A 10923-nucleotide genomic window follows, 5' to 3' on the forward strand; every position below is an offset into this window, starting at 1 on the left:
ATGTCTAGATATGTGGGCTAAGTTATATCCACTGGTCGGGTAAGTCTTGCTGAGTATTAGTATACTCAGGGTTTGTTGTTTACACTGTTTCAGGTATAAAAGCTAACCAGGATTCGCATCAGTGGGCTCGATGTGACGTCCTCACGTGTTCATAGTTATCGTTTTGTTTTATTGGTTCTCAATCAAATTTCCTTCTCTCAGATCATATTCTCTTCCGCTGCTGTCATTTATTTTATGTAAATTCTAAATTTAAAGTTGTTTTGTAAATATTTATGTTATTATCTATTTTGTGAAAATATATTATGCTGGTACCGTCTGTGCTCGCCGTCGCGCGAGACTTCTGGTGTGTTTCGGTCGGCCTGTGGGTTGGAAACAGGCTGTCAGGTTACACTTAATTAAGCTAATGCGCCTGATGCGTTTAGATGATGGCCATTACGCTTAATTAAGCCGTTTAACTTGGCGGTTCTGTCACAGGAGGTGACTTGGTATTGCAGACGCGTAGCTCCACCTCGACTCTGTGCCTGCTGTTCCGGAAGCAGGACGCGCCGTCCTCGGGAGCGTGGTTCCGCCACAGCCCACAGGACGAGGAGCCCGTCGCGCGAGGACGCGGGCTTGAACGACCTCAGCAGGCCGCCGTTGAACCGGAGGTGCGGCGATGCCCGCGCGACGGTGCGATCCCTGTCGCTGCCGGCGCCGGCGTGCTTGCGGATCCGGTACGAGACAGCCACGAGGAGGTCGGGGTCGGAGCCGCCGGCGTTACTACCGGCCTCGGCGAGGCGCGCGAGGCGGCCCCGGAAGGCCGGCTCGAGAATGGCGCGGCGGAGGGCCTTGGATGTGGCGGCGCACCGGACGACGGTCGTGACGTCGTCCGAGCGCGCGACGATCTCGAGCTGGAGATCTACCAGAAGTGGCTGAGGCGGCGGCGGCGGGGGCTGCACCGTCGGCCCGTAGCGGCGTGGGCTAGACGCACGCAGGCGCACGCGCTTGATTGAAGCGGCAGGGTTGCTCGGGCCCGTGAGATCGAGTTCGCGTCTCGTCGACATGGCTGGGGTCGTTTTCTTTCGGAGACAAGTGCATCGGTTCGATCTATGGCCGATCTGCTGCGTATCTTGCAGTTTCTTTGTTTATAGATTCCAAAAAAATTTAGCAAAAAAAACCTTCAAATGTGCCACGAGCAGCTCAAAAACTGTGCTTGTACAGAGAGGACAAGGCCGGGAAGAGATGTAGCCCAACACGCCAGCCCATCCGCCGCCTACAGGCCCAAACCTCCCAGTGAGCCCGGGAAGACGAGCAGCTCAAAAACTGTGAGTCCATTGTGGAAAGAACGCGCGCGCCGCGCCGCCGGCAGTGAGCCAGTGAACCCCCCCCCCCCCCCCCCCGACCCTCTTGCGCGGTGGCGCCGCCATATTTTCCAAGTCGATGAGATCCGATGGCAGCCGCAGAACCACCGTGAAGACAGAGTCCGAGACCAGTCTGGCTGTGTTTAGTTCGCGAAAAAGTTACTGTAGCACATTTCGATTTTATTTGGCAACTATTGTCTAACTATGGAGTAATTAGTCTCGAAAGATTCGTCTTGTCATTTACAACCAAACTGTACAATTAGTTATATTTTTAATTATATTTAATACTCCATCCATATATCGAAAGATTCGATGTGACGTGCGTTAGTGAAAAATTTTGTGTATTTTTTGGGAACTAAATAAGAAACAAGGCCACTACGACAAGGCAAGGAACCTAACCCCTCTCTCTCCAGACCGCTGCATTGATCGGACCCCTCGGCGCGCGTCAACGCGGGCCCCCGCGCGCCCGCCTGCCCGCGCCGCGCAATACCTTGGCCGCAACGAAACCGAAACGCCCGTGAAACTTCCGGGATCCCCACGCCCACGTCCGCGTCCACTACCCGTGGACTGACGAAGCGACGAGCAGCGAGCGATACACCGGCCCACTTCCAAGCCGGCCGGCGGTTGCGGCGTCCGCGCCCCGCGGGCTTCCGGCAGGATCCTCCAGTCCAGGCAGGCAGCGATCCGTCGCCCACCGGCCATGTCCGGCCCCGGTGCGGACGCGGCGGCGCCGGGCGACGGCGCCGAGAAGCTGCGGGCGTGCCGGGAGGCGGCGCGGCGGCGGCTGCGGGAGCGCGTGGGCGCAATCGTGCGCGCCGTCCGGGCGCCGCTGGCCGACGTGCTCCGGGACCACGCGCTCGTGCACCTCCCGCCGGCCGCCGCCGCGCGCCTCCGCCTCGTGCACCCGTCCTGGGCGCGGGCGCTCGCGACCCCGCTCTTCGCCGTCGCGCACGCCGCCGCGCCGCGCAGGGCCTCGGGGCTCTTCGTCGCCGCGCCCGACCCGGGGCTCCTGTTCCTCCCCCTGGACGCCGCCGACACGGTGCCATCCCCGCCCCTCGCGTTCCTCCCGGCCTCGCCGGCCCCCGCCGTGCTGTCCTCGTCGCACGGGGTCGCGTGCTGCTTCTCACCCGCCGACGACGCCTACTTCGTGTGCAACCCGGCGACGGGGTCCTGGGAGGGCGTCCCGTGCCCGCCGTGCCGGATCACCTGGCCCCGCCCCGCGATCGTCGTCGTCTTCGACGCCGGCGTCTACAACTTCGGCGGCGACTTCACGCTCGTCTGCGCCTTCGAGTCCGCGCCGGGCTCCGGCATCTACTGCTTCGCGGTGTTCACGTCCGTGACCGGCGCGTGGTGGGTCGCCGACGCCGTCGCGCCCGCCGAGGGGCTCATCCCGTCGTCGGGTGTGGCGGCAGGCGGGATGGCGTGGTGGCGGACGAGCATCGGCACCGCGGTCGGGTACTCCCCCGTCACCGGGCGCGTCGAGCTGGCGGTGTGCCCCGGAGACAGCGCCCACTGGGAGATCGGCTCCGCCGCGGGCAGGCTCCACTGCGCCGTACTCGCCGACGACGACGTCGTGGTGTTCCGGCTGGACGGGCACGGTGGCTGGGATGTGGCCGCGACGGTCTCCGTCGCCGAGATACTGCAGCAGCGACCCTGGCAACCGGATAGCTCCTCCTCCGACGACGAGGCGGAGAATCGGGCAGAGCAGGATCGCACGGGGGCTATCACTGTCGCGGCGGGCAGGTTTCGGATGCCGCGCGACGACGTGCGGCTGCTGCCGTTCCAGGGCGCCGAGGTGGATGTGGTGCTGCTGTCCGGCAGGCGCATGGTGGCGTTCGACACGGTGACGCGGCGGCGACGCGAGGCCCTCCTGCCGGAACAGCCGGCCGGCGCTGACTGGGGCGCGGTGGCGTACGCCGCGCACACCAACACGCTCGCGCTGGTCGCGCGCGTGGTGCTCATGGAGCCGCCGGACGATCAGGAGGTCGCATCGTAGCTTGTTGAGCGGAATTTTCAGTGCCCGGCGTGCGTGAGTAATCTGCTTGAGATGCTCTTAGATCTAGAGAATAATCAAGCTCGTTCTTGAGCATGATTTCGTTGAGAAATCAACTGTCGTCTGAGCTGCTAGCTGTACATAATCAACCCGAACCTGCTTCTTGTGCTATATATGTGTGACAATTTTTTGCGCAAATTATTCACACGAGTTGAATTACAAAGTTGATTTTGTGACTTTAGTTTCATTGTCTCTCTACTAGGATGTGGACGTTCGTCGTTTTCCCATGCTCTAAGAGACAAGATGGATGTATTGTTTGTTCTAACAGCGATATGATTGGTGTGAGTTCATAAAAAGTCAGTCCATTGTGCCGTGAAAGACTGATTCCAATTTCCGAGTCACGCTGCCGTGTACTTGCACCGACCTGTAACGCACTCTGCGGTGAAATGAAAGTGGGAGTGGAATAAAGCGAACTGTGATGGCAACCATGCTGCTAATAAAGTAAAATCAGTAGTAGACTAGTAGTTGTTACTAACACGCAGCAACGACTCATTGGCAGCATTCCAATCAGTGCTAGCAATATAGTCGGCAGCTAGATCTTATTCCTGCTGGCAGCATTCTACTTGCACCGATCCTATTGATGAGAGTTGATTTTTCTATGAAGTTGCATAAATTTTAAAAACTTTCAAAGTATTTTGACAACTTATTAAAAAATGACAATTTTCTTAATAATCTACGACTGTTACTCCATCCGTTTCAAATTATAGATTATTTTGATTTTTCTAGATAAATACATAATCTTGTATATAGAAAAGTTAAAATAACTCACAGTTTGGAATGGAGGGAGGTTTTTTTTACTACGGTGTTACAAAGAGGAAGTTCGTGATGTCAAAACAGCTTCTGTGATAATGTTGTGGTAGTCTACAACCTATGTCACTGTTTAGTTCCCAAAAAATTCTCTACAGTAATCGTCACGTCGAATCCTCAGACACATGCATGAAGCATTAAATACAGTTGGAAAAAATAATCAATTACACAATTTAATTGTTTCATACGAGACGAATCTTTTAAGCTTAATTGGTCCATAATTTGATATTAATTACCAAATAACAACGAAATGTGCTACAATACCAAAATCCAAACTTTTCGCGAACTAAACACAACCTATATAGATTTTTTAAAAGTTTACTCAATAACATTTGATTATTTTTCTTAATAAAAAACAAATACGATGATGTCCAAGCCAACACATTAACACTGATTATGATGGTGTCATGTCCTATTTGTGCAAAACCGATGATGTGGCAAAACCACTGCCAGCTTAGAAAAATGGTCACAGAATCAAATCGGAGAGAGAGAAAAGATATCCGGTTTACATACTTTGATTGATGAAAAGAAGCCCTGTGTGTGTTATTTCGATTTTTTCGGATTATGAAATAGAAAAAAAATCCGAACGCAAGTAGAAATTTTCCTGTCTTCTCTTTAGTTCCGATTTGCATGCGGGCTCCTCCCCCACACGTCTCGTGGGCTCCACCTTCCCGATCCCTGCTCGGACGTGTCAGCCGGCCGCGACAGGAAAGGAACTCCTCTGAGGGCTGGGTCCGACTCGAATGTCGAATCCATGGCGCCCGACCGAATATATGCACGCCCTCTGAATTAAATCAAACAAGCTCTACGCAAATTTACGCAACTATTTTGCTTCGTCGATCGAGTTGGTGTTTCGCGAGTTGACGCAGGCCGGCCATGGATTGGGTTCTTGTGCGCGACGGCGACGGGAGCGGAAGCGACGGCGACGATGGCGGCTGCCGTGTGCGGGTCCCCAGCGGCAGCGACAGCGCCTCTGAGGACGGCAGCGACAGCGGGTTCGCGATCGTGCGCGCCCGCAGAGTCGACCGGCCCGCTGGCGCCGCCGTCTCCCAAGCCGGCGGCGTCGTCAGCTACGCGCCGGCGATGGTGGCCGTGCCACGACCGGCGCTGCCAGGGTTCTTCAGGGTGGTATCCTACAGCGAGGCGTTCTCGGCTTCTTCTTCTTCCACGGGCGGCGGCTCGAACTTTCTCGACGAAAGCACGATCCGGCAAGTCCTCTTCGGCGCCGCCGCCTGCAGCCGAGGCGCTGGGGAGATGGACGACGGCGACGCGGTGACACACGAAGAGGATTGCGAGTCCGAGGTTGGGGAGCACGACGACACGGGGAGCTCCGTAGAAGCGCCTCGTACGTGTCCGGCGTCGGGGGCCACTGTCTCGCCGTGCAAGGCGCTGCCGGAGGTGGCCGGTGGCGTGGAGGAGGAAGATGCCGAGAGCTCTGGCGAGGAGGAGGAGAACGACGACGAGAGCTCTGGCGAGGAGGACACTGAAATCTCAGAGGAGGGGGAGGAGGAAGGCGTCGATGGCGAGAGCTCCAGCGAAGACTGCTTCGAGATCCCGGCGACCATACTCACAGCAATCGACGCCGACGACAACAGAAGGAAAGAACCAGCATTCCCTGGCCGCTCGTACGACGACATTGACGAATCTGATGATGACACTGTACCCTCTGCCAGGACGTGCACCACCCACAATGTTGAGCAAGCCACAGGCATCGAGGTTCCTGCTCCACTGTATTTCTGGATTGGTGAGGATCATCAACTTGATGACAGCGATACTGACACTGACATGGAAGAAGAGGGGAGCTCGGAGCCCGTTCGTCGCGAGTACGACGGCATTGATGACAGTTGCCGCATGGAAGAATGCCACTGCGGCGAGGAATGTGGCGAGGAGGACGGCATTGAAGGTTCGGAGGTGGAAGAGAGTGGCAGCGAGGAAGAAGATTGTGTGGAAGAGAGCGGCACCGAGGAAGAAGATTGTGTGGAAGAGAGCGGCGATGAGGTTGCTACTGATGCTGATCCGGAGTATGGCCATGACTACGCTGAAAACCAGCGACCGGAGTTTGTCGGTCGCAGCTACGATGACATTGATAGTGGCTCCGACATGGAAGAGGAGGTTGCTGCTGATGTCAACGCGGCTTTGCCCCAAGTTCGTCTGCCGCAGCTCGCAGGGTTCGTTCGTCGCAGCTACGATGGCATTGATAGTGGTTCTGACATGGAAGAGAGCGACTGTTGTGCCGCGGAAGAAAGCGGCAGCAGGGTTCAAAGTCCGCTTTCAGAGTTCTTTTATGAAAGGGCGGCAAGAGCTTTGCCGCAAGTTCGTTTGCCACGGCTACCAGAGTTTGTTTGTTGCAGCTACGATGACTGGCGGCGAAGGAGATCGCCGGCGATGGGGTGGGACGGGACGGAGAAAGAGGGTTTTGGAATTGGGATTTGTGGCCTTGTTGTTGGGGACTCGTGTGAATTTGGAGCAGTTACCTTCAGGGTTCACCTTAACCGGTCAAACCGGTCCGGTCCGGTTCCGGTTTGGGCCGGTACCAAACTGGCCCAAATTCAAAATTCAAATTTGAATTCAAAAAAATGAAAATTCCCAAAAAAAATTCCTAAAAATACTTCAAGGTGCGACGAATCTAATGGTGTCAAATTTTCTCAAAAATTCGTTTGTTTAACATACTTTTCGGGCATTTAAAGTTAAAACAAAAAAGAAAAAGAAAAAATGAGATGGTCCATTAAGGTCCACTTGGTAAACCGGTAAAACCGGCCGGTAAACCGGTCAAACCGGCTGGTAAACCGGTCTAACCGGCCGGTATACCGGTCCAAACCGGTTACACATGCAATTTTAAATTTGGATTTGAATACAAACCGGTCAAACCGGCCGGTAAACCGGTCAAACCGACTGGTAAACCGGTCTAACCGGTCGGTATACCGGTACGAACCGGTTGAACTGAGTTTTTTGAATTCAAATTTGAATTTGACCGGTTTCTACCGGTAACCGGTCAAACCAGTCCGGTAAACCGGAACCGCTGGGCGCCGGTTTGGGTAAACCGGTCGGGGAAAAAAACCTTGGTTCCCTTTGCATTAGTAACTCTACCGTACGGCCCACTCTGCTCATTAGATCAAGTGCACGTACACACCACATATTCACCTGCTGCTTCTACACTGGAAGTAAGCAACAACATGCCATCCATCCATCCTTTCCACTAAGTAAATATACTTCATGTTTCAAAAGTTCATGATCTCTCTAGTTATATATTTGATAAAAGAGACAATGGCTATGCAAAAGAAAAAGAAAAAGAAAAGTAGACATGTGCAAGTCCATGGTATATAAAGAAAAAAAGAGAGCAAAAGCTCTTGAAAAGAAAAGAAAAGAAAGATAGCCATGTCTCACAATGCTAAGTTAGAAAGAGAGATCACTAGTCAAATAAAGGAGTATCATTACTTCACCATTTTCCACACACTTGCACTAACTTGATCTTAGAGCATGACATTTCCCTCCTTGGATCCAAGCTTTGACATTACAACATGTGCAAAGTAAGTATGCCATAGTCTTCCCCTACCCGAACTCCACATAAGCCATTTAGATGTAGGATGAGAAGGCAACTTTATATGTGCCTTGGTGAGGAAAACCATCACCAGCCGAGTGACCAAGAGAGCACCATTTGAGGAAAATTAAGTTTTCTTTTGAATTTTTTTTTGCAAAACACTCCAACATGAAACTTGTGAGGAATGAGAAAAGTAGTGCTTAAGTCAAAGGTGGTCTATCCCTTACTACCAAAGACAAGGAAGAAAGCCATACGCCCCACGGAGGACTAAGGTAACAAGGGTGAGTCTTTCAATATTGCTAAATTTTCCATTCAAAGAGAAGTCTTTTGTTGTGCACATAGTACTATGGAAATGTAAAGCATAGTAGCAACTCCTGATCCACTGAGACTAAGTCTTAATTCTTTGCTCGGGACTAGCAAAGGTTAAGCTTGGGGGATCTTGTTGACTGTGAAAATACCCCTATTTTATACCCTCAAAACACTGTCAATATCCTCGGTTTGGAAGGAAAAACGACATATTTTTGCCCAATAACTAGTTCCACTTGTACTTGGAGTATTTTCCTGCAGGACTTTGCAAACAAGGCATTTATGACACATTTTACACATAAAGAGCAAGGTTTACTAGACCTGACACATGGAGTCTATGTGTCATGCCACATCATGCCATGTCAAGCCATGTCACCCACCACATCACCAATCCATGCAACATCCATAGAAGCAATCTCATTGGTCCATCAAGGCATCACATGGATCAAAGGAACAAATCTGGACGAAACAATGAGTTGCACCTGCTTGATCAAGTCACTGACTGGTGGACCAACTCCTAGAGCAGAGCAGAGGTCCCACAGGGCAAGGAGTGGGGTCGGCCGACCCCCCTATGACATGTGGGGATCAAGCCCAACTTGTGGGAACACATTCTAGAAGGTGTTGGGATGGGTTTAAGCCCAACTTGGTAGGTCGGCCGACCTCACCACTTTGGCTAGAAAACCTCCATTCCAGCTCTATGACACATGGGACAAGTTTCAGAACGAAAGGAGTGGCCCAGGGCCCAATATGGGGGTCGACCAACCTACCCAGCTTGGCCCAAACTCCTCCACCGACCTTGCATGTTAGCATGGAACACGTGCTCAATCAGATTCGTCCATCCAATGGCGGTTTGATCCAAGGGTGAAGAATGGTGATCACGCGGATCAATGACGTGGCAGTGGAGTAGCCCCTACTCCACCTCCACTATAAATAGAGGGTCACCCCCCTCTTCTCCATTCATGATGGTTGCAAGCTTCAAGTAGTGTAGCTCCACTTTATCTTAGTAGTGTAGGTATTTCTAGTGTGGGAGATTAGAGTTGAGTAGTGAGCTTTGCTCGGGATTTTGGAGCTGGTCTTCTAGACTCTCTAGTATAATCTTGTATCTTTTCTCTTGTAAGACTCTATTCATTTATGCATATATATTCTTGCTCTACTTTACTCTAGTTCATACTTTATATAGTAATTTCTACATTTGAGTATTACTTATTTATTATTTACTTAGTACAACTTTAGTCTAGTTCTCTAGTCTATAATTGTTGTGATATAGCCGTTCATAGGTTGTTGATACTAGTTGTTGCTCAAACCCTGGTTCTCTTCTGAATCCACGCCTGTATGCGATCATCGTCTCGCAAGAGGTGCTCTAGTTGATCTATGCATATGTAACTAGAGTAGTGAGAGAAAGTGTAAGCGTGGTGCTTAGACTCGATCTTGCCTGTGGTTGCCGCTTGCTGCACGGATTGTTTGTGGTAGCTAGCAGGTGGTGACAGCCCTGTCTAGTCTTCGTAATCCACCACGTGTTTATAGGCAAGTTCTTAAAAGGTAAGGCCCCAGTAAAATAGTGGCTTGTTAAGTGGCGGTTTCACTCCCCACTTCTCACCTGCTGCCTAGCATACTTGTCATGTGACCTCAACTTGTGTGTCCTACCATATGATCGGACTAGATTCATGAGGATAGAGTAAGTAACTTAGGAATCCTATACTCTCTCGATATCTCCCCACATAGATTTACCTCGCTAACTATTTTGAGCTGCATTTACCTTGTTGCATCATCATCCCTTCCTATCACACCTTCGTTACCCCCTTACACTAGTTGGTGCTAAGTTGTAGTAGACATAAAGATCACCCTTCTATTACTCTTTCCTAGCTTTTGCTTCCCTTGGGCTAAATATAAATAACAATACCCTGGAATACTCCCGGGTGAAGTGCTACATCGGTATATTCTGTGCGCTTGCGGAATTACCAATAGTCAAAAGATATACCCCCTGGAATTTCTGGTGCCGTTGACGGAGATAGGTTCTACATCTATTTCTAGTGACGACGTTAGTAAATTCCAACAAGTATTTCTGGCACCGTTGCCGGGGATAGGTTCTACATCTATTTCTAGTGATAACGTTAGTAAATTCCAACACCCATGAAATAAACGGTCACGGCTATGACTTTGCACTAAAAAAGCGAGCTACGGTACCAAACGGCCTATTTCTGCGCATCCTTCGGGATGGGGCCCAGGGCGAGCCCTTTCAATGGCTGTTTTTTTTTGCGTCCGAAGCACATCCAGTATCTTCGCCATCTTGCTAGGCATCTACGAGGCTGCCCGGCCCACGAAATAAACGGTCATGGCTATGACTTTGCACTAAAAAAGCGAGCTACGGTACCGAACGGCCTATTTCTGCTCATCCTTCGGGCTGGGGCCAGGGCGAGCCCTTTCAATGGCCGTTTTTTTGTGTCCAAAGCACATCCGGCATCTTCGCCATCCCGCTAGGCATCTACGAGGCTGCCCGGCCCACGAAAAAAATGGTCACGGCTATGACTTTGCAATAAAAAAGCGAGCTACGGTACCGAATGGCCTATTTCTGCGCATCCTTCGGGCTGGGGCCCAGGGCGAGCCCTTTCAATGGCCTTTTTTGTGTGTCCGAAGCACGTCTGACATCTTCACCATCCCACTAGGCATCAACGAGGCCACCCGGCCCATGAAAAAACGGTCACGGCTATGACTTTGCACTAAAAAAGCGACCTACGGTACCGAACGACATATTTTTGCTCATTCTTCAGGCTGGGGGCCAGGACAAGCCCTTTCAATGGCCGTTTTTTTTTCTGTCCAAAGCATGTCCGACATCTTCACCATCCTATAGGCATCAACGAAGCCACCCAGCCCATGAAAAA

At 51.8% G+C, this 10923-nt stretch overlaps 1 protein-coding gene across 1 annotated transcript; it reads left to right on the top strand.

Moving 5' to 3' along the window:
* Positions 1-1861: 1861 nt before the first annotated feature.
* LOC120689899 lies at positions 1862-3574 on the top strand. Its single transcript, XM_039972346.1, has one exon. It carries the CDS (start codon positions 2041-2043, stop codon positions 3334-3336), a length of 1296 nt encoding a protein of 431 aa, XP_039828280.1. The 5' UTR covers positions 1862-2040; the 3' UTR covers positions 3337-3574.
* The last annotated feature ends 7349 nt before the right edge of the window (positions 3575-10923 follow it).

The sequence above is a fragment of the Panicum virgatum genome, chromosome 9N, assembly GCF_016808335.1.
Source record: "Panicum virgatum strain AP13 chromosome 9N, P.virgatum_v5, whole genome shotgun sequence".
NCBI lineage: Eukaryota > Viridiplantae > Streptophyta > Magnoliopsida > Poales > Poaceae > Panicum > Panicum virgatum.

Excerpts from the sequence above, each read along its gene's own strand:
- LOC120689899 (XM_039972346.1), top strand. The coding sequence starts at position 2,041 with ATGTCCGGCCCCGGTGCGGACGCGGCGGCGCCGGGCGACGGCGCCGAG.